Source organism: Hippopotamus amphibius, chromosome 6 (assembly GCF_030028045.1).
Source record: "Hippopotamus amphibius kiboko isolate mHipAmp2 chromosome 6, mHipAmp2.hap2, whole genome shotgun sequence".
NCBI lineage: Eukaryota > Metazoa > Chordata > Mammalia > Artiodactyla > Hippopotamidae > Hippopotamus > Hippopotamus amphibius.
The window spans coordinates 163126438-163151004 of NC_080191.1; the positions used below are offsets into that span (position 1 = coordinate 163126438).

At 41.6% G+C, this 24567-nt stretch overlaps 1 protein-coding gene across 7 annotated transcripts in view; it reads left to right on the top strand.

Annotated features, from left to right (window-relative positions):
* LPP (LIM domain containing preferred translocation partner in lipoma) overlaps window positions 1–24567 on the top strand; it is a 687064-nt gene that overhangs the window by 206780 nt on the left and 455717 nt on the right. For all 7 annotated transcript variants that reach the window (XM_057738614.1, XM_057738612.1, XM_057738613.1 and 4 more), the window contains one exon: window positions 21007–21207. In XM_057738614.1, the coding sequence (XP_057594597.1) occupies window positions 21015–21207 (193 nt within the window). In that variant the 5' untranslated portion in view covers window positions 21007–21014. The remainder of the gene's footprint in view (window positions 1–21006; window positions 21208–24567) is intronic.

The window sequence follows — 24567 nt, forward strand, 5'->3', positions numbered from 1 at the left end:
CCTTTGGACTTGTGGCCTTGGCTGTGTTCCCCATATCCATTTGATAGATTCCTGCCGACCACATGAAAGTCAGAGGCATCCCAAGTGTAGCTGGCAAATGTTTGGTTGTCTCAGAGCCTACAGAAATTACTTGTTGCTTGATTCTGAGCTGCTTATGTCACAGGCTTTTGCAAAAGGAGGGATTTCAGAGATCATCTGGTTCACGGATTATTGATCTAAGGGTGAGTGTCCACGAGCCTCCTGAAATTGTTTGTGTAATTCTCTAAATTCGTGTAGAGGCATATCTCCTTCCCCTCAATGCCTGTAAGATTCTCAAGTGGCTTTTGTCCCTTCAAAGAGGAAAAATCTCTTGTATACTAATCATATTGAGCTCCTTTACCTATATTGTTAAATCCTTACAACTCATCCTCATGGATTATGAAACTGAGTGGTACAGCAATTGTCAACTTGCCCAAGGTCCCAGAGCTGGTAGGTGACAGAATTGAGATTCACACCCTGTGGTCAGACGCCAGAGCCCCTGCTCCTCACTCATGCATTTTCACCAAGCTTGTCTTTTGCGTTTCTCTCTTTTGCCTTGTTCAGACTCTGGAGCTGATTGACCCTCTTTTGATAAATGGGTAGAAGCCCAGAGAGAAGTGAAACACACCTATCAACATGTGACAGTGATACAAACAAACCCCAAGTCAAACCATGAGACTTCAACACACATGTTAAAATTGAATAAAAAACGCTCCTTTTTGACCTTTTGCTTTTGCTTCTGACCGTCATCCTCTGTTCCACCCCCACCCCCGTCTTCTTTTCTTCTTCCCTCTCTTCTCTGTTTCTCTCTCCCCTTCCTTTCTCCCTTCAACAAGCATTACGGAGCACTTACCTTGTTGAGTTAGGATGGAATCTTTAGTAATTGAGTGTTTTGATGTTCCTAAGATGGTTTTATGGTGGGGGACCTGGAAGCTATCCTTCTCTTCTGCTGTCAGCACCTCCCTACCCTAGAAGGTCCTTGGTGGAGCTGTTGCACAGGAAACACTGTTGAGGGAAAGCAAAGTACCTGAAGCCAATGCCTTACCCTCCTACGCAGGAGGCTCCCTGATTTCTGACTTTGGAGACTGGATGGTGTCAGTCATTGAAACAGGTGGTACTGAAGGGAGCTCCCCTATTATGTGGGTATAGGGCAGAATGGGAGGTTTTTTAGCTTTTCGGATTTGAAAGTTTGGCAACTGAAGTATTGTGTGTTCAAGATTAAAATTTCGGAGAAAGATCAGGACTACAGTTGGGGACTGTCGGGATACAGTGAAAGCAGAGCAGTAGATGAGATGGCTCAAGGAACTTTTGAAGAGAGAGGACAAAGTCCTCTTCCTCCATTCCTTCTAGATGGTGACATCTATCTCAAGTCCCATCTGCCCAGGTATCCCTTTTGTTACTAACCTGGGCAATGTCTACTGGCCCCTGGACTCCTGTAAATCTCCTCTTGTCATTTAAACATGTGTTCATCCAGGTCACTTGTGTATTTACTAAAGCTGGAAGGGAGGTGGCCCAATACAGTGGAACTCATATTTATTTAGAAATCAGTAGAGCTGTTCTTTGAGTCCAGGCTTTGTAATTCGCTATTTGTGTGATTCATTGGTTGATTTTTCTCTCAACATCAAATTCCAAGTCTGTAAAATGAGGTGAACAATGACCTATGCTATCTGTGTCACAGAGCTGGTGTTGGCTTTCTATGGTAATTGATGTGAAAGCTCCTTAGAAGGAATCTTTAAAGAAATCACTTTTCTCCACATTTATAATATAGCAATTAGGATGTTTGCTTGTTTCCACTTTCCAGGTAACCTCTAAGCTCCTTTGCATTTATATACACTTTTTCCTTTCCAGCTTCCTCAGTACCTATATGTTTTAATGTTCATTGCATGATAATGATTAGCCTTTTCCTTTTTCTTTTTTTTTAAATTGATGTTGTAGCATTTATTTTGAAGCGGTTTTCCCTATGTGTTAGTGGGATATTAACTTCTCCATGATGAGTTTATTCTCTGACTGTATTGTCCCCTCCCTTGTGTCTCACCTTCTGCTGGTGTGCTGTGCTACCGCCGTCAGGTGGGTCTCTCCTGATATCCTGATGTTCTCACTCTGCCCCAGCAATGATGCCGGTAGTGAGTCTGCTGACACTTACATCCTGTAGGGACATAGTGTCCAGCCACTGCATAGAAAACTAAGGCCCAGAGAGAGTTCGTCCATATTTGGTCCAGGTCAGTGTGGGTCCTGGTTTCGGGTTGGTGCCAATTCTCTGCTTTCTACTCAGCCTGGCTGATGTTTGTTTAGCTTCTTGCCTTTTAAATTTCTTTTCAGCTTTTAGGATGAAATGACTGACTTTTGTCACATTCAAGTTTCATTAGCATTCTATTTTTGAACCCAGTTCCATCCTATCCTGCCTCAGATTGCACTCCCCTTTTCATCCTGTTGTGGTGTATTTGTTCCTAGACGTAATCAGGAGTGACACCAGGCATGGAAAGCATTTTGCCATGTGTTAGGGGAGAACTTACTGTGTTTGTTTTATCATGTTGCATGTCCACAGTATAGATCAATGTAATCCATCTTAATTGATTTTTGGGTAAATATTATTCTCAGTTTATTTTCTCCTCATCTGCTTAGCATGGTCTGCCACTTAATTTTTTTTTCTTTTTTTAAGCCAAGCAATGTGTAGGATGTTTTAGGACTTGATACCATGGTTAAGGTGTATTCCTGCCCTCAAGGAGCTCTATGTCTAGTGGAAGAGACAAACATTTTAATGGGAAGTTTCTAATACTGGCTGGACTAGGATGCTTTCAACATGAAATACATAAAAATGCGTGCTGGAGTATGTGAGGAGAAAAGATGAAACTTGAGTGGGGACTCTCATGAAGTTGCCAGTATACGCATTTTTCTTTGTGTATTTAACACTCACAGTCTCCTTGCTGAGGTGATTCTTCTTCACATATAATATAAAATTTTAAAATAAAATTTAAATATAAAGCTATATATATACACACACACACATATACATATATATTCTTTATATATTATACAAAATTTTAACTGGCTTTTGCCTCACTCCAACTCTCAATCTTTTCATTTTAATTTTATTATGATTTGACTCGTATCAAAGCAGAATGAAAGACTCACGCTTTCTTTTTGAGAAGGTGAATAAAAAGGTATGAGATTGATGTGTATATCAATGTTTAGAGAACCAGAGGAATTAGGGACAGAGGTCTGTAGCATATTAGGAAATAGGAAGCTATCTCCCCATTTGCTGGAGGTGCTTGCTCAGACTCTTGGAAAGTGTGCCTTCAATAGACGATTCTTAAATCAGAGTGTGCACAGGCACACAAACACGCACACACACACGTCTCTCTCTCTCTGCCTTATTAACCATTTATTCCTGACTCTCTTTTGTTTGATGATTTCTTTCACCTTGTTCCTTTCCAAATACTACCTCCACTGGGACCTAATTAAAACCTCTCAAAATTCACAGAACATTAGAATACATGCAGGCTCCAAATGTTATCTTTAGACATTACGGAATATTAGAAACTAATTTTGTTATCCATTGTGTATACAGATATATAAATACCTCTTCTGCCAAATTTGTTGGCAGGTTGCGTTGAGAAAAGTCAAGGAACCAGTTCTCATTAGCTTTTGAATTTTGAAGGAATTTTCTCCCCTAGAGTGATAATACTGCCAGTTGAGACTTTGCAGGTTCTAAAGTAAGTGTCCAAAGCCAAAGTTTTATTTACCTCTTTATTAAGTTAATGCTTAACTCAGCACTGAAATTGATCTATGACTTTAGGAGGAAATGACTATTTCTACTAAGCAAGCTTTTGTAGAAAAGACATACTTTGATACCCTCCACTGTGTTGAATAGCCATGTTTAGAAAAGAAGTTTAATTCAGTCTCTAGCACATTGGAGCATTTTGTAGGATTTTTAAAAGCAGGTGCTCTCTTAGAGAGGTAATTGAACATTGTTATTTTCATTTTTATTTATAATATATAAAATTTTAAAATGATCCCAGAGTCGGTTTGAGAAAAATGACAACACAAAATGCCGTGTAAGAAAGAATACTACCTCTCAAGTCTGAAGACCTGGGTTTTAGTCCCAATTCTGCCTGTGACTTGATCTGTGGGCCTCAGGAAAGTCAAATCAGACACCTGCGTCTCATTTTTCCACCTTATATAACAAAGGAATTGCAAACTAAAATTGGTCCCCTCTTTTAAAAAATTTTATAAGTTGCAGCATTGTATCAAGCTCAGACCACTGAGGAGGGAAAAGGCCATCCATAATTCCACCACCTTGATACAGGTACAACCTATCATTTTTGAGTATTACCTTCCAGTCTTTAACTATTAGCAAAAATTACCATAGTGCTATGTATCATATACATATGTGGCATCATATCTTAAGCTTTTTCTGTATTGCTGCGTATTCTTGAAAGGTTACAATTTTAATAACTGTTTAATATTTCATTGAGTGGTTATGCCCTATCTTAATTATTCCATTATTTTTATATATTGCTGTGATGGACATTTTTATGCATAAATATAGCTTAGTTCATCAAAAATCTTAAACATGTTGGGGGATTGAGATCTCAGGGTCGAGGTTAGCACTTTATAGTTACTCAAATTCACCGATGACGTGTTCTGTTGTACAAGGGATGTTTCTGTAATTGCAGCAGGAATGTGTGAGTGAGTCAGCTTCTCCCCAGTGGTGCCAGCATTAGATACATAGTCTTTTTGGCATTAGTATTTCTTTAGCTATTGTGAGGTTAAACATGTGTCCTCATGTCTCATGTCAAGTTACATTTTGTTTATGGCATTTGAAAATTAATACTTTGTGATCTATGGGAACCTATTTGCAGCAAAAGGAAGAGTCAGTATTTTAATGAGAATTGTGCATGGCTTGTAGAAAGAGGTTCTGGGACTTTTTGAGTCATATGAAGGAGCCCTTGAATAAATTGAAAGGCATACCTTGTTCCTAAATGGCAATATAAAGACTGTTAAGTAGTTATTTCCCCCTACATTTTATATAATCTCAGCACAACTCTCAAGTTAATTGTTCTTGAATCTTAACAAAAAAATTCTAAAATGGTCTAGATAATAAACAAGCAAAATAGCTAAGCGAAATTTGGAAAACAAGAGTAATGAGGGACAGGGACCATCTTGGCCAGATGCTGAAGCAGATTATATACGGGGACTCTGAAGTGGTGAAGTGTTATTGCCAGAACACATGAACGCCGTGGTGCTGACACAACTCACTGAGAAACAGAGCAACTGTAGGTCGAATTGAATATGCAATAAAGGGACCACCTCAAAACATTCTGAAAAGGGAGGGTTCTCCTAATGGGTTTGGGATAATTGGTAGGCATTAATAAAAAAGAGTTGTGTCATGAATGTATATCAAAATAGACCCTGCTATGAATTAAAAGGTCATGTTTAAAGAAAGACAACTAGCAAAAAGCTTTAAGAAAAGAACGGATTGATTATATGTTTAGTAATTGGAAACAATAACTTTTTTAGTTTAGAACTGGGGTTTGCAAAATTTTTCTGTAAGGGACCAGGTGGCAATATTTTAGGCTTTGAGGCCAGAGTGTCTCTGTCATAACTACTCCACTCTGCCGTTGTGGCACCAAAGCAGCCATAGAAAAGAAGTCACACATCTAATAAAGAAATAGAGAATGCATATGTTTGTAAGAAGAAACATAATATTATGTGTCGGTTTCCTCACACATCTGTTCCCAAAGTGAATTTTATGTATCTTATAATTTTTTGCCAAACAGTGTGTGAAAAGTAGGATCTCCTTGCTTTTTTAAATTTGCATCTCTACTACTGAGGTTGTATACGTGTGTGTATTTTTATTATTATTATTTGCTATATTTGTTTTCCATTGCGGTCTCCTCTTTAGTGAATTACAAGTAGGGTTACTTTATCTCACTTATTATTTATCTTCTTGTCACTTCATGTCCCAAGGCCCTGGAGACCTGTGGTATCTCCAGACCCATGCAGACTAACAGGGCACCATTTTGCTTCATGGATTATAACTCTTCCTATAACTCTGTGCTCAAGGGCCTGGGGTGTGATTTTCAGTTCAGATCTTAACTTGTGTCCTAGGCCAGCTACTTGCCAATAGCCTGAGGCTGGGGGACCGCTTTGTCTCTCCATAGTGGTGCTTTGCTGCCTGCAGCTCTTTTAGAGTTGGCTGTTGTCTGAATATTACCTGAACCTACTTATGCTCTTTGGGCCCTGAAATCCAATTGTGGGCAAAATCTACCTTTACATTGCTGTCCATCCTGGTGAGAAACCCTAGAGCTTAAGCCTTCCTCCTTTCAATTGCACTACTTTAAAGAACGATCAGAATTATGTTTCACTCCTGAGGGATGATGGTTATTTCTATTTTCCGAGAGATAAGACTGAGAAAGCGGTGAAGTCCCTTGCCCGGAGCCACACAAAAATTCTTAGAGAACATGCACCGTGAGATGATGATCGTGACTGAGGTGGAAGCGTCTTTTTCTTGGTCCAGGGTCTCCGTTTCTTGGGTGAGCTGCCATCACGAAGGCTGCTCCTGCCCCTCCCTGCAGTCTTTCCATTGTTGTGTGTGCTACAGGAACTGAGACCATTATGACAGAGCCGAGCTGGTTTCTCTTCTCTTTTGGACATCATTGTTTGTTACAATTCTGATCACCATTTCTTCCTCCTGATTATAAAATTGTAAAATCATGGCTATATTTATATTTCCTTTTGCTGCCTGAGCTTGCGAAGTACCATTCACAGCTTTCCTTTGAAATTCCTTTGCTAATAACCTTTCTTCATCTGTATCTATCATCTGCTGTTTATGACATGCTCTTGTGTCCAGTGTTTCACTTCATTCTCATCAACACCTATGAGGTAAGCAGGGCAGAGACTGTTGCCTTCATTTTAGAGATGAGGAAACTCAGGCCCAGCAAGATCTGGAAGTCCCTGACCTGAGGCTGCCCTTGGAGCTGGTAGCAGAACTGCCTTTAAATGCATGACCTTGACTGTGCTGACATTTTTCTTCCTGTCCACAGAACTGCTTCTCTTTTATGAGTTTCAGGGATTTTCTTGTCCAAGACAAGAAGAAACTGGTGACTTTTCTTGAGAGATCTAAGCATTATTGCATTTGTCTAATATTTCTTTCACTTGGCTATTTGAGTACTTTCAGAGAAGACGGTTACATGTAACTATTCCCCTTTTTTTTTCAGACAGTGAGGCAGGCATTTTCAGCGAGGACAGAGACCCTGAAGAAACTGTGTTTGTTCTCTGGTATTCTTAACAACTACTGCAGCCATAAGTTTGGATTTTTTTCCCTGAGGTTTTCTACTTGTAGGCTGCCACAACGCTTCACATTTGGGGGCCAGTGATTCCTGTTCCTATTTTAACTCTATGAGGTTTGTGTGTTGTGTGACCTTTGTGTTCTGACCTTCAAATTTAGAGAACTGAAAATTTAGGAAGTTTTGTTAGGACTTGAATCCAAGTAAATTCCCTTGTGAGTACAGAGACTCATAGAATTGTGGAATGTTGGTTTCAAGGGACTTTCATCCATCTATCCCCCTTGATTTGAAAGGTGGCCAGTTAGTGATAAAAAGGAGGCTAGGCTGCTGGGGTTAGAGGAGGCTCTCTGCTGTATCGTTCCATGTCACTTCGTGCTTCCTCTGCTGTGTCATGCCTCCTCCGACCAGAGCTCCGAGAGGGCTGGCATCGTGTCTACTCTGGACATGGCTCTGCGCCTTAGTGCAGATCAGAGAGCTTAGCATATGCACTCAAGATTTCTTCGCACAATGAGTGATTTGAACCTGTCTCTTACTGATAAAATATCATTACTGTCTATTGGCAAATGGAATTTTAAGGATACAGAGGCAGGATTTTGTCAGGGTTTACTCTGGGGAGTAAACCACTCAAGATATTTTAAGCAGAAAGGTTTTAATGCAGGGTGTTAGGTGCTTCAAGATCATTGGAAGGATTGTATAGAGCAGGCTGTACGCTGAGCTCCCAATAATAAATCTCAGAACTACGCAAAATTACTATGTGTGGGAGAGCAGAGATTCATGAGGCTACCTGGAACTGTCGTGGTCAAGAACACATCACGCTACTTGGGGACCAGAGATTAAGAAGCCATGATTGAGAAAGTAGTACCTGGACCTTGAAACCTGGAGTCCAGCTGCTTCCTCTGCCACAGCTGCTTGTTGACAACCGCACGGCTGAAGACTGAATGTGGGAAAGTGGATGCTCTGTCTCCATGAGCGTGTTTCCAGCAGACAGCAAGCCAAAGCGGCAGAACATGGCCTCCATCTCAATTTGTCTTCCAAGTCTCAAGCTGGTACATACATTTTGGCAGAACCTCTCTTGCCGTCAAACCCTACCCTTGCAAGGCAGCCTCTGCAGTATGGCAAGGTTGAGTGCCCAGCCACCATTTGCAACACGGGGCTATCGTCACATTTCGGGCATGTCTTCCATAAGGCTCAGTGTGTAGTTGATGCTAAATTGAGGATGGATTTACAGTTACATTCCATTAGATCTCTGTTTGTCAGTATAATTAATTATGTAACAGAAGGGAAGGCAAGAGTTTTACTTTAGGGAATCCCTAAGGGGAATTCCTATGTATCAGAAAAAATGCCATAAGGAGGGAAGATCCTGAGCTGGGAGAGTATTCTAAACTGTTTTGGTTTCAAACATCTTGGAAAGTACTACAAGGAGACATGCGATCTTATGATATAACAGTGCTTCCCATGGCTGGGGGGGAGTTCCATCTTTGGCAAGGGTTGTCAGCTTTCCATCTTCTATGCTTCACATTCTCCCCTGCCCCTGTGGAATATACATTTCAAATTTCCAAGGGAAATCAAAGTAAAATAGTTTATTTAACATACATTAAATTGAGATTGGGATTGACATATCCATTAATATGTATAAAATACATGACTAATAAGAAAAAAATATCAAATTGTAAAAAAAAAAAAAAAAAGATTATACGCTGCAACAAAAAAAACCCCCAAAACATTAAACTGATATATAGCCTGTGGACCTGCATTGAATTCTTTTGATTTCATTTCCCTTAACGTCCATGTAACCCTTATTTAAAAATATAAAACATTTATAAGTAATCCCCTCTGTCTTTACTCTGATCCCCTAGTGAATACATCTGAACACATTTTATTTCTGTTTCTTGCCCGCTCCCTTATCCTTCCTGTTCCAGATTCAGAGTTAGGCAAACCTGCTGTCCTTCTACCTGAAAGCAAGTAGACATAAATCCACTTGTAACATTGAGGGTCGTGGGGACAGGAGTGGGCAGGTGGTAAAGATCAAATGGAAGTAAATAATCTGATTTTCCTGGAAAAGGAGATAGTCTTTGCTTCAGGAGAAAGAGGCTGAGTGAGTAGGGTAGTTGATACTAGCTTCTTCTAGATTTCTGCTCTCTCCTGCATTTTTCTACTCTTGCGCAATATTCTGGTACCTTCTTCCCTCCTTACTGAGAAGCACGTGCTTCTGGAGCAGGGAAGCCCCCAAGACCTCCTCTCCTTCTCTGCTACTTGCTCTGCCCTCTTAGCAATTGCAGTAATACACTCAAAGTATGGGAGGTCTTTGGCCACATGGAGCCTTTGGCAGCGGACCCTATCCTGTTCAGAATTCTTTTGGACTCAGTGACCAAAACCTCATTATTACTGTGTTATAAGTAAAGTGACTCTATGTAAGGTATCGTCTAAATTGGGACACTTCTGAAAGTGAAAAAAGGCACTGGTAGTAATTACACCAAACCAGCAAGCATAAACTGAATGTATGGTCACCCTGATTATAAGGAATTGTGGAGAACAGCGTTTGGAATGTGCGCCGACATGATTCAGAAGCAGAGTTGAACGCTTTATATTCCCAAGTTTACCTTCTCTTTTATATAATACTCTCTTGCTGAGCACTGACGATGGGACAGGTTCTGTATAAGACACTAGGAAAATAAAGGGAGATGCCATCTGTGTTCTTTATTTTCTCATAATCGTAATATTTTCGAGCAGAGGGTTTTCAACCTGGCTCATAGTGTAGTTCTCATAGGAGGGCTAAGGAAGTAATACGCTTTCTACTTCCCCCACAAATGAAGTGTATTCTGCCAAAGGACGGAGATTTAAATAAATCTGAGGAACTATTTTATCAATTTGTCTATTTTATTCTTAGGATTTTCTTAAAGATTTGGCATGAAGAAACCATTTTTTGCCAAAGAAAACTTTGAAAACTACTGGTTTGAGATTTTAAATTTTATGTTATTGTTTTAGAGCTGTAAGACTAGTTGGAAAAAAAAAGGGAAGAATTGGACTTTTTAAACTTGGGACACAGAAAAAATTAAGTACGAAACTAACAGAATATTTTAAGTATCTGGAGGGCTGCTATGTATAAGAGGGCTTGTGATTTCAAGGGAAAAGCAGGACTGATCGGACGGTTCTTAGGGGAACACAGGTTTCAGCCACATATAGCTTTCTAGCAGTTACAACTTTTGTGCCATCGAAGGGGCTGCCTTATGAGGCAGTAAGTTCCTTGTCATTGGTTGTGGACAAGCAAACTCACAGAGGGTGATTAAGTTTCAACTTCAGCTCCACATTAGAAGAAATAACGTCGTTAACAATTTCATGCTTCTTGGATATTAAACTTCTGTATTTGTAAGTTGTTAGCTACTGCCTTAGACGTGTCTAAAGTGTGCGTGTGTGAATGTGTTTTGTTTCCCCAGAATGTTAGCCAACGTAGCATATTCTTCACACATGGCATTGTCTTTTTTGCATGGTAGTCAGTAATTGATAAAAATACACACCAGCAATCTCATCGAGAGAAATTTGAAAGGGAATAACATCCACCCATGTCATTCTGAAACTGATCCGAAACAGCCTGGCTCGTTTTTACTCAGCGGCTATTGGTCGATGCTCTTGCAGATTTTGTCTCTGTTTCAAAATCTTGAAATAAAAGTGGAACAACTTCCAACACGACTTAAGAAAAAGGTCACCAGTTGAAAACGGTTTCAATTGTTTTGCTGTTAAATGTGAAAATGCAAAACTAGCCTCTCTTACATAATTTGAATTTATAACACATTCTAATGAGATGCCTGTCTGTTTTTCATACCATATCAAATACTGAGAAATTTCTCCAGGCTCTTGGATTGGTATTAAACAGAAATTATTATTTCAGAGCATATAATGCATTGAGTCTCTTTGTTTTTTAAAGCTGTATCTCATGATCCTTGACGGATGAAAAGTTGCGCCTCTTCTTCCTCCCCCTTTATTTTTCCAGTGACTGGACATTTTAATTTAATTTAGCAGTGTCCTTATATTTTAATCTCAGAATGAAGTAGGTTCGGATTTAACAGAAATTTAAGATGAAAATTAAGTATTAGAGAAACAAAGATTAATTTGGAAACTTTAACTTGTAATAATCATATTATCTAAATTCAATAACGTTAGTTTAAATTATGTCATCTAAACTCTGTGCAAAAGCTCTGAACTAGATTACAGTCAGTAATGAGACAGTAGGATACAAACAGCACAGTTGACAGGTTTTGTGAGCAACATAATGTTTCGAAGGCTGGAAGGTAACAGTTAACTCTGTCTTGTTGCTGTGATTACTCTTGACAGGTTCTGTGGTCTGAGCAAAGGTTGCTTCACAGAGTCCCATATAGTAGTGTAAATATGGCCTGAGATTTGTCAATAGAGGGTTTATATTCATTGAAGACAAAGGGAAATATTTCTACCTTTCAAGTTATATCTAAAATAGAGTTTTTTTTTCTTTTATTCAATAAGCTTTTATTGGGATATCAAAGTGAATTTGTAATAAAGAACACAAAATTAATTATTAAAAAATTAAAATCAGTGAAAACCTCCCTGAAGTGCTGGTAATAGTCCTTGACCTGTCTAATGGGTACAACAGAATTGTAAACAGATACCTAAAACACCGTGTTCGTGTGTTTTAATACAAGTTTGGACAAGCTGTCACAGGAGTGTAGACAGTGAGCATCAAGGAACTTGTGGACCTACCCACCTGGCAGTGGATTTGGAATGAGAGGATTCCGGCCAGATACCACCAGAGAGCTTGCTAGGCCTTGTTAGAGGTGCTATTGGTGATTTTTCCCATGGTCACTTTTTTATCCTGGTGAAGGGGCAAGATATAAATCAGGATTTTAGACCCTTATGAATCAGCACTCAGGATCTCCTCTCTGTAAATCCAGATTTCCACTTTTGGAAGTAGACTCATGGAGCTCAAAGGGCTCACGGTATTGTTTGCCCTCTTTTCTTGGCCTCGTACAGCAAAAGTCTATTAGAATCAGAGACTTAAGAGAAGCCTCCTTAAGAGCACATTTTTAACGTAAGCACAGCACACTCCACAAACTAGCCATACCATTTGCAGAACATAACATGTTGTTGAAAGAGGGGATTTTGGAGATCATCTTCTTAATGCTTATTATTTTAGAGCTGGAGAATTTGAGGTCCAGACAAGGTACGTATTTTCTTGTTCACTTAGCCAAGTAGAACCATTGTCATTAAATGAAATCTAGAGCGCAAAGTTGGGATCTCATGACTTCTGTGCTGATTTTCAATGGTGTGAGTGCTGACTTTTTTGGAAGAGAAATTTTTTACTCCTATGTCTATTTCTGTGCCTTTTACCCACTTTTTCTAGTTATCATCCAACAATTAATAGAGTTTCTCACTTGTTTAATGAAACTTTTCCACTGCAAACGCTTTCTGGAAGCAGTACAGCTGGGTTTGAATCCAGCCTCTGATATGTACTAGCTGCTCTGTGGTGTCTCACGAGCCATCTCAGCTTTTCTAAATCTTGGTTGTTGGGTATTCGAACGAGAAGGAACAAATTGGTCCCTGAGATTTCTCCCAGCTGGGATTCCCCTATGACTTTTTAGCCATTGAATAGCCTGGCTGTTGTCACCGATTGTGGCAAATAAAAACCAATGAGTTAGTAATTGGTTTTGTTCCATCCTCTCCTTTACCCTCTTCTGAGAGGCCTGGTCTTCCAGTGCTATTGTTTCCCTGTCAGGGTCGATTGTTCCCTTTTTGTGTGACATTCTGAATCTGAAGTGACAGTGCAGTGTGGAATATGTCTCTATTCTGCCTCACTTCTTTATCAGAGACAAAACCTTTACTTGGGTGGACGGATGCTTCTCCCTCTTTCTGTTTCTTAGTTTACCAGCATCTGCAAGTGTAGTTGGGTTTTCATTGCCACCAGCTGTGTTGCCAGCTGGCACCTTTAGCATGGGTTTGTATTCATACTAACTCTGTGCAAGGCAGGTTGGCCTTTAACCTATTGACTCCTAGCCTACCTCCTTCACTCTACCATCCGTGGTCAAGGGGACTCATAGGAGTGAAGAGGGTTTTGCAAGAAACCTCAGCTCACTCAACTGGCGGACCTATAGGGGAAGTCATGGAACGTGAGGGTTGGGAGGAATGGTAGTAGGCATCTTATCTTCAGTTTACAGATAGGGAGACACACTGAGGTTCAAAGAGGTCAAGGGACTAATGTCCTAGAGCCAGTTAGTGGCTGAGCTAGAAATTCCGCCCACGTCCTCTGCATCTTAGTCCAGTGTTTTTTCCAGTATTTCCAACTGTCTCTCAGATAGTCTATATAAAGGTTTGGCATTTCTGTGGAGTTGTTCTCTCATCACCCCTTCCGAGTAATGCCAGCTGTCCATGCAGAGAGTGGGGCACTTAGCCAGTGCGGGGCCAGAGCTGCCTGTACAGAGAAGTAGAGTGAATGCATTGACATTTTCAGCCCATGGCAGATCCTGTTTGCCCTTCCGGCGCTCATCAGAGGCAGAGTGATTACGTTTGCTGTTCAACCAACAATTGTGTGCAATTTTCAGCCTGCCTTGTTCTTTGACGTTGGCTTCCCACGCTTCCATCACATGCCACAGCGTATCTGCCTTGTAATTACACTGGTAGGGACTTACCTACACCGTTTGGAAAAGGTTTGCCTAAAGTACTTATTTACTTGTGCATAATAAATCTTGATTGATACCTTGGTAATCTCTGAGATCCATCTAAGGTTCCCTCCCACAATGGGGAGGACTGAAGAGTCAGGGAAACGGGTGAAAAAAGAAAGAGGGCTGTGTTTCCTCACTGATGCGCTAAGAGGAGAATTGTGGATGGTTTGGGATCTCCATAGCTGACTTTTAACTTGTTTCTGGCTGGTTCTACATTCTGAATCTTCCCCAGACGCGTGAGTTTGTGAGTAGAGCTGTCATCCACATCATCTAATAATCGAGTCACGTTATTTTCGGAGGAGGCCACTGTGATCCCAGAGAGAGCAAAGGTTGCACTGTGAGCTCATGGCAGAGCTGAGACTGGGAGCTGGATCTGAATTCAGAAGATCTGTATCTCCCAGCTGAAGGCCAAGATATAGAAAAGGATAATTAGCTATAGTCTAGGGGTGGGGGCACAGTGTACCGTTTTAATAGTCCCTTAAGAAAGCACTTTTGAAATTCTAGGAAGGCACTGTCTTTCAGACAAAGAAGGAAGATCGTGAAAAATCTCCAAAGGTATAGGAAAGCATTATATAAATCTTAATTGCTTGTTTAAGTGGAGAAAATGTTGCTAGGACACAAATCCTAAACTTTAGTCAGCCATCAACTGCTTCTGACGTCACAAAGCACCTCAGCCTCTCAGTTCTTCCACCAGTAAAATAGTGGTGTTCATACCCGTCTCTTCCTTCAGTGTCATTCATTGATTCAGCTAACATTGACCAAGATCCAGGCCTTAATAGCCAAGGGAGATTTAGGGACTAATGCACCATGATTTAAAGACTCATATAAATGCTCTAAGTCAATTATTCTCAACCCTTGAATCAGAATATACACATGAAGATTCCCAAATGAGTCTAGTGTGCAGTTTTGAAAACCACTTCTTTAAGCTTATAGCACTTGGTGTTCAATAATACTGTACAATGGGTGCTTGGTTGTTTTTAATTTTTGTGACCTATGTAAATGTTTAAAGGAGCGTACTATTGATTTTAAGCTTTTTTTTTTTTTTTTTTTGGCTGTGTATGTGGCATGCAGGATTTTAGTTCCCCGACCAGGGATCAAACCTGTACCCCCTGCATCGGGAAAGCAAAGTCTTAACCACTGGACCGCCAGGGAAGTCCCTTAGTATTGATTTTAGAAAAGAAGCAAAACTTGAGCAAACACTAGTTTGTTCTATTTTTGTGGATATGAGTGTCTTGTCATTCACATGCTATCTTTAGAGAGGCTTGGTAGCTATTTTTAGTATTAAATGTCACTTTACCTGTAGCCCTAAGTTTTCCCACCCGTAGGGGAGGGGTCTTGGACGTCACAGGGCGTTTTGCAATTGTTTGTGTTTTCTTGTGTCTAATCAACTTGGCTGGACTTCTGGCTCCATCAATTTGTGGTCTTGTGGCCCATGATAGTTAGCTTTGATGGAACAAAAAAGAGAAGACATCATGGCAAGTAGGATGCAGGAGCTAGGGATATGTGTTTAAAAGCAAAAGCTCCTGTTTCTAAGTGGTGATTTCCTTTGGATTATGGTGTTTTCCTTTTTCCTCCAAACAGGCAGGTAGTACCATGGCGAAGACCATGGCTTTTGGGTGCAACACTTGTGTCCAAGCTTCAGCTGTGCTGTTTGTTAACTGTGTATCATTGAGCAAGTTATTTAACTCTTAGAGCCTTACTTTCTGGATCTAAATATAGAGAAAGATAACCCTACCTCATATAATACTCAGCATGATTATGGGGCCAGTAGAAAATTGCTTGGCATATAGTAAGTCCTCAATAAACACTTGCTATTTATTATCAGTCTGTAGCTTTCTTGTACCCCTTGAACAGTTAGGAGGAGAAGACAGAAGAGCAACAGAGTGGCAGTAAATGAAACCTTAGGTTCTTCTTAATTGCTTTGCATTTGATGACAGTTCCTGAAAGACCAGTGCTTAGGGAGCCCCAGCTCTTTAACTCCCATGAGCAGTAGGCATCTTGTTTAGATGCTAAGGGCCACTTCTCTTGTTTTCCTCTCTTTTGATGGTGTTTGTGTATTTTCAGAGCCTCTGTGTAGCTCTTCCCTTTCACTTCTTGCTTTCATGATGATTATATGCTTAGAGTGAAACCAATCTAGAACCAGAGGAAGTAAGAGCAGGGTAAGTTTTGGTCCAGCAAAACCAGCTCTCACCAGTGCTTATCTTAGTGTTTACCGTGGGTCTCTTTCTGAGAAGCTGAGAAACCCCAGGGAAATGTTCTGGTTCGTCCGTTCACTAAACTTGTGAGGTTTTCTCAAACCCATTTATCAAAATGAAGGGCTGTAATTAAGATTTCAGAGAAGGAAAGCACTCTAGAATATTCGAGCTGATTGGGACTTTACAGACATTCATTCTGCAAATGAGCATCCTCTCTTGTCAAAGGTCACACTGGCAAAGCTGAGACTAGAACCGGGGTCATAGGGACTCTATGTCTGTACTGCTGTATTTATCTCCTTCCTTGGATCGATTTTGCGTAGATTAGTTTTTCTTACGTAGAGTTTTCACTTCTGTTAGATTCCTGTTCAAAGATAAAAGTTCTAGCTTTTTATTTCTCTATATAAGACCTTTAAAGAGCAAAGCTCATTTAACCTTCCAAATCTTTTCCCCAGATATTCTAAGTCCCTCATTTCAGTTCAACTGGTCTACCCCTTGCTCCTTCCTTCAGTTCACAGAATTTTCAGGCATTGTCCTTTTGCTTGTTCTGTTTGTTTTTCAGAGCCACCTAGCTTTCAAAGTCCTTATTAATGGCTACCCCTGTGCTAGGTCCTGTGACATATCCCGATTGATGTGCGTTTTTGTTGTTGTTGTGGGTTTTTTTTTTCTTTTGTATAGTGTGTTGCTCTTTTTCTCTTTTCTTATATAAAAATATATCTTCCTCAGGTAGGCTTTAAACTCCTTGAAAACAGGAGGATAATCTAAACCATCTGAGTGCTGGGTGAGACTTTGCTTTATCTGGAGCTCTAGTGCTTGGCAAATAAACGTATTCATTCATTAAATTAACAGACATTTTTACTGAGTGCTTATCATATATTAGGCCCCTAGGTTAGAGAATGATAATTTCTTCTGCTCTCAAGGATTCAGGAGTTCAGGTTGTGATACAGGCAAACAGGGAGGCAGAGTGACGTGTGATGAGTGTGATGACGGCAGTAATCCAGGTGCGGCGGAAGTGCAGTGAAAGGGGACATAATGTGACCTGGAGGATGGAGAATGTGAATTATGTCTTCAAGGACTAGTAGGAAGTGATGCTCAGGATCTAAATGTTACACAGTAGATGAGACATCCTTTATGATAGAGAGGTAGCTTGGATGAAGAAGAGCAGAGAGAAAACCTAGAGGAGATGGATGAATTTCCAGCAGAATATAAATGCTGAAAAATGACCTCAAAAGAAGTTTAAGACTGCTGCAATGATTGTAGAAGTTCTTGGAAATATGATTAAGTTCTATTGTTAAAGACAGTGTCATATCTAGATGACTTTGCACTGAATTCTGATAAACCTTTAAAGATCAGATAGTTCCAATCTTATCGTTAAACTAATCCAAACAGTAGAAGAGGATGCAGAACCCCCATATCAAAACCTAATAATGATAGTAAAACAAGCAGAGGAAAAACAGTACAGAATGATTTTACTTATGATTATATGTACAAAAATTTGATGTAAAATAGCATATTTAATTCATCAGTATACCAAAACACTGCGACTGTGACTGGGTAGGGTTTTTTCCTAGGACAGCAAAGATGGTTCAATATTTGGAAATCTATCACCACAATTCATTACATCTCTAAATTAAGGGGGGAAAAATAGATGATTGCATCATTGGATGCTGAGAAGGGAGATGCAGAGATTCTAGAAAGGGATGAGTAACCAAGGAGATCAGCATTTATTCATTCACCCATTCAAGCATAACGTATTTTTCTAAGGGCTTCCTGGCCAGGCATTGTGCTGGTATAGTGAGACCGCTTAGAAATTTCCAGCTTATTGGGGCAGATAGGAAGGTGATTAAATAGCTTACATGTGGACTGTTATAAGTATGAAACAAGTACTAGAAGAGCCCGGGAATTAAGCTACTCTTTTTGGAGGGAGTTAGGGAAATGTTCACAGCATCAGAGACATTTGAGCTGGGTCAAGATAGAAAAAAGTGGAAGTGGGGTGCTTGGGAGAAAGTTATGGCATTGCAGATGGTAGACGCAGCGTGGGCAAGTCTTCAGGATCATTAAATTTCATTATGAATCCTGGGAATGGTGTCACTGGGCCATTGTTAATGTAAAGAGGAATGGTTTGAGAAAATGCTGATAAGGTCTTATGCAGACAGGTACTTGGCCAGACCCTGGCACTCACTGGAGGTGTCGCTGGGGTTGCCTGTGTGGGGAGTACAGCGTCAGGTTAATAGATGGTGGTGGGATAACTGGAAGTATGGGGGGGGGGGGTCTATGGTTTGCATGTGGATGCTTACATTTTCATTTTTCATACTCTCCTGGAAGTTGCCTGTTCCTTTATACCTACAGAATTTCTGAAGAGGCCAGGATTCTGCAGTCAATTGGCAACGTGCAATTGCTCTGGAAATGTGCCTCTTTGCTTTAAAATCACTGTATCCTATATTAACCCATTTTTTAAAGTTTCTATTTTGGAATAACTTGAGATTTATAGAAAATTTGCAAGGATAATATTAACCCATTTTTAAAAAAAACCTACAAATGAAATTTATACTACAAATGTGCATAGCACGTTAAAATTTTCATATCTTTATTTTATCCTACTTGTTGCCCACTTATACTCACTTTAGTCTTGTGGAGAGGAGAACAGTTACTTTATCCCCTCTTAGTGGAAGACTGAGGCTCGATTAAACAAACAAAACCAAAATTAATGTTTCTCAACCCTGAGAGATGAGCTTGGTTTTGGTATTTAAAAACAAACAAACAAACAAACAAACAAAACAACTCTAAGACTTCTACATACGCAGCCAGTTTTAAGAACTGGAGTGAACCAGAGTTACGGTTGTTTTTCTGTATTGGTTTTGTGCTGGGCCTTAATGATGGTTTAGCGATGTACAAAATATGGTCCCCACTCTTCCAAGGAATTTACAGTTTACTAAGTGCCTGTGTTCATTAGCAGGTGCACAATGTGCAGGGGAGGAAGAGGAAAAGAAGGCCCTGCAATCAGAGTGAAAAGCCAATGTCACTGCTGGCTTAAGTAACAGAACCCTCCGGATTCCTAATTTAGAGGCTTCCTCATTGATTCATGTCGTCCTCTTTGATTGAGAGAACTGCACCTCCAACAATTTTCCTCCCGTCACTTTGCTTAGCACTTGACCGTGTATAAAATGCTTTAATGTTGTTATCTCATGTTGTCATGAAACTCTGTGAGTTAAGGAGGACAGGGAGCAGGGATGCCTGGGACACCAGATGAGGGTAGCGGGGCTACTCAAGGTCATGTCACCCTCTCCTGGTGTGGTCTAATGCTACCTACCTAGGCCACGCTGGGCCCCATGTTTCCCCCTTCACCCCATCTCTCCATGGCCATGCCACCTGCTGAGTCCTTAATTTTTTCCTGCATTTCCAGTGTTCTGTGCTGTTGCAGACATCTGGAGGTAATCATGGAGCCCTCTCAATTAATTCAGTCCAATTAATAAATTATGGGGTGCATTTGGGGTTGGGAGAGGGTGAGGGAGGCTTCCGGGCCTCCCTGCGCTGGAGAGCTCTTGCAATCAGACTGGAGAGCCCTTCTCAGTGGCAGTGGCAGTCTGTGAGGCCCAGCTCCTGCCTGCAGGCTGCCTGGAGGGGTGGTTGGCTTACCCTGACACCAAGACATCATTTTTCTTTCCTCACAGAGTGTGTTTTAATCTGAGTAGTTCAGTCCCTGGACTGGCTGGTGTATCCCCCTCCTAGCTGAGTTTTTCCTGAAGGTCCAGTATGGTATCAGCTCAGCAGAGCTCCTGATGGGCGTCATATGTGGGGCTGCTCTGTGCGTTACAGGGGTTGAATATTTTAGCCTCTGGCCACTAAGTACCAGTGATTGTCCTAGGCCTTGTGGCAAACAATGTCCCCTCCCCCCAGTTTCCAAGTGCCCCTTGGTGAAGAGCAGTACTGCTCCTGCCAGAGGGATCATTTTAAAGTGTCCTGCCATGCACTGCTTGTGCCCTTGTTTCAAGAGTAAACCTTTGGTGTGGTTCCTTCATGCCTGCAGAATGAATTCAAACTCCTCAAGCTTGCATGCAAAGCTGTCAGTGCTTTGGTTCCATCCCACGTTTTTAGATCTTTTCCCAGCTACTTTTCCTTATTCCCCCTCCAGCCACACTAAATTGAAGTGCGGTGTACTTTTCTGCTCTTGCAGCGTTGCTGCCATTGTTCAGGCTTGACCTCTGCTCAGCACTCAAGGCCCAGTCTGAAGGTCGCCTCATTAACGAGGTCTTCGTTCTGCTCCCTGCAAGAAGTGAGCTTATCTTTTTCTGCATTCCAGCAACACTTTATTTTTTACCTCATTTAGATAATATCACCTCCTTTAGGTAACGCATCACCATGTAGTTGATGTGGTCATCATTTTAATAGATTATTAATACAATTGAAGCTTTTTTCCAACCTTGTTGGTATAAAGTTCTCTTACCGTGGAGACTTCTTAAGCTTAGGGACCACTTCTCACTCATATCTATTTCCTGAAGAGTGCTAGGCACGAAAATACGTAACTGTTGGAAGAGAGGAATTCAAGAGTGGTTGAGGGGAGTGTTCAAGTTTTTCCTCTTCCTGTTAAGACGAGTGTTTCATAACTCTCCAAGGAGGAGAGTTCCTTTCCTTCCTCCCTCCCCTCCTGTTCCCTCCCTGCCTCCCTCCCTCCCTTCCTTCCTGCTTCTCTAGTTCTTCTTCTCAGAGTCATTTTTCACGGTTTCATTAAGTGTGGATTAAGAAAAAGTAGGAACGAAGTGAAGTACATTGCCTTTGTTGTTGTGTTTCCTTAAAACAGCTGTGTTTGTTTCTTTTAAATTCTAGATTCCACAATGTCTCACCCATCGTGGCTGCCACCCAAAAGCACTGCTGAGCCCCTGGGCCATGTGTCTGCACGGATGGAGACCACCCATTCCTTTGGGACCCCCAGCATTTCAGTGTCCACACAACAACCACCTAAGAAGTTTGCCCCAGTCGTTGCTCCGAAGCCCAAGTACAACCCGTACAAGCCACCTGGCGGTGAAGGTGAGTGTGGGGACGGCGGACGGGGGCGCCCAGAACAGGAGACTTCAGTGTCATAAACAGTGGCTGGAACACAATGTTGTGTGCGAACCAGGTAGCTCAAGAGTTTGTGGTGTGGTCATCGTCGTGTATAGACTGTCAAAGGCTAAGAGGCACCTAGTAAGCATCTAGGCCACGCTCCTTTTGGGCATAAAGATTGAGATCTCTTAGGGGTTATATGACTATGGTTACACAGTGAGTTCGGGCCAGCGTGAACACTACAAGAGCACTGAGCTGCATCTCTTCATTCGTAGCTCAGGGCTCTTCTACTGCTGTATCCTCCATCCCCATCCCATCGTCTTGTAGAACTGTGTCTACCACCCAATGGCCATTGGACATGTGTCCAAAAAGGCTACCAAGCAGTGGTCTGATGGGATACCCATATGAAGTGAGCCTAATAAGGCACCTAGAATTGTTTTCCCTTCTCTGGTTATTTTTCCACCCCGAGGCTGTTGTAGGATGAAGTTGTCTGGAGAGCTCTGTGCGATCTGCATTTGTTGAAACTCATGGACAAATTTGAGTGAAGCCTAATTTTAAGGGCTTTAATAGCGGTACATTCGGTTGACATCCGGGGAACTTAAAGATGGATGTGATCTCAGCATCCCAGGTGTGTATGCATGAATACCCTCACATGCTAAACCCTCCAGGCAGCATAAAAAGTGCTGTACGCCTTGGTTGAAGAAGTGCCATATTTTTACCAATCCATGTCAGCAGTTGATCCAAACCCACGAAACAAAATAACTTATAACTAAGGGTAGAATATTAGACTCCTGGGAACTGAGAGGGAAGAGGCAGTACAAGGATCCCCTTTCTCTATTTTCTCCCCCATCCTGCTGTTTAAAACAATTACCTCACCCTCTCCAGGATGTTTCTAATTCCTTCTTGGATGACAATAGTGTGTTTGAGCAATTTTACATGGGACTGCTTCATCCTCTGTGATATAGTTTAGTCTTTCTCTTTTCTTTCTAGTCTTCTCCCTGCCCCCAGTAAACACTTTACTGGTCACTTTAGGAGTGATATTGGAGGCCTAGTCCAGATGTCTGGTGTGGGTCAGGTGGCTGGACGCTTAGGCAGGTGGTAGGGAGGAGGTCAGGCATCCTCATACACACCTGGGCTGTGGCTGTGGACCTTTGGGTCTTCTTTGCCCAGGGAGGGCAGCGACAAGACCATCAGAGAGCTGCTCTGGAGAAACAATATGTGAAGCCCTTGGTGCTCTACTCATCCCCATGGTAGCGCCTGAAGCTTTTTGGCCTTGAAGTAGACTGCACCATCGCTGTCAATCAAGGACGTAGTGAAACTGATTTTCTTTGCCTCGTTGTTCTTTAGTGATTGCAGGACTCAGGAATGGGCTGTGGAAGAGCATCTCCCTTCACAAGACAAGAGGGGCCACTGGGGGCTTCCTCGTGTGTCTTCTCAAGGTTTCCCATGGTCTGCTCGCTGTGGGGGATTATTATATTGTCTTCTCACTTTTGGGGAGAGAGGAAAATGGACTCCCCTCTGATGTAAAGGAAGTAAAGACAGGGTTTCTTATGGAGAAGGAGGCAGAAGTGTGAGGGGGTCCAGTAGGTGTGACAGTCGATGCACACCCGAGGGTCACGGTGGGGCAGGTCCTGTATCGCGTTGGCGTGTGTGAGAGGGAGGAGAGAAGCAGGTGACGGTCATGCTTCAGACCCCTCCACTCGAGCGCCGTGAATGCCGGTGACTCGGCCCCTTGGCCGATTCTTCCTGCAGTGAGATGCGCCGCCCTTGTCACTGTGCTCCGTGAGGTTCTCCCACTGTCCAGCTGGTTCTCTCGGGACACTGGCGTCATCGCTGATCCTCTGCAGCTGTCTGCTCCACTCTTTGTTCTTTCTTAACATGCCACCTCACACCCTTTTGTCACCTGTCGCAGTCCTCCTTGTGTCACCTTCTCCCGTGTCTGGGCGTGACTTAGATCAGAAGTAATCACTCCCTTCCCTGGGTTTCCACCTACATCTTATTCTGACTCTCAAATTTCTACGTCTTTTCTTGTTCCTCCGGCTCTTCTTAATCTGCCACGGTTGACCAGATAGTCCGTGTGAGGCGCTCTGCTTTTCACTGTCATTTTATTACCTTCTCCTCTAACCCTATGAACCGAGTGTTCTTTACACATAAAGAGATGCAGGCTTCGAGAAGAGAGGTGACGTTCTCTATGGTCTTGTGGCCGCAGAGTTTCTGAAGGGAAGCGGTTGTCCTCAGCCAGCTTGCTGTGCCGCCAGCCCTTCTCTTCCTGGCGTATGTGGCACTCGGGCCCCACATGATGGTGACACTTGCCTACTTCCTTATAAGAATGGAAGCTTTGTTTCCCCACTTAAGTGACAAGACATGGTTTCTCACTCATCCTTATGTTCCTCTTGGCTCTTATTACGCTACTCTGTTTTTAGTGGGAATGGTTGTGTATGGTCAAAGGCATGTCTGTGTGTTCTTATGTGTGTATATATTTGGATGGATGGCGGATGGCTGGATGGGTGAGTGCACTGCTCAGTAATTCTTCTCTTGCAATAAACAGTTTGGAATGTGGCATCCTCACTTGAAGCAACTCAGTCTCACTGAATTTCTGGAGTCTTGATTCTTTCTTGCAATTCTGCCAGTCTCTCTTTCTTTTTAATATAACCTTTTTTGAATACGTGAAGGAAGCAATTTCCCTTGCATATGTACATTTTAAAGACAAACGTAGATAAAGGTTCATGATATTCAGACTTTTAAAATGTAGCTCCATCTCTTCATCTGCTATACATTATGACATGATATTTGTTAGAAGTGTAAGATTTGCTTTCCTTAATGTTTAATTTAAATGTTAGTGCATCCTCTGTTGCTTTTTATAATTCATATTACTTTTTGTTTAATTTTTTATACATTTTCTAAAGTTTGTATCTGTTTTCTTTTTCTTTTTTTTTTGTCCATGTAGAATGTTCTGTACCATTAGTGAAATCCCCAGGTAGTAGGTAACACAGTTTTCATTTACAGAGTGAATTGATGATGCGTGTCTCAGCTTACGCTATTCTTTGCCTCTGTACACACTCGCCCTCAATATCAAGCCCATAAAGTCTTAACATTCATAGTGTAATTCAGAGCCTGGCTTCCAAGAACCTCAGCCACAAAGAACTAACAGAAATCACACAGTCCACCTTTTGCTGGTATAAAGCTGAACACTGCAGTGCAGCGTGTGAGTGATTTGTAGGAAGATGCATGGCCTGCTTGTGGTCAGGTTGGTACCAAACCTCAGATCCCCTTTGTCTGAGTCCAGAGTTATCAGGACCTTGTATTATATTGTAGTTAGGACACTGTCCCTCAGCCGTGACTCCT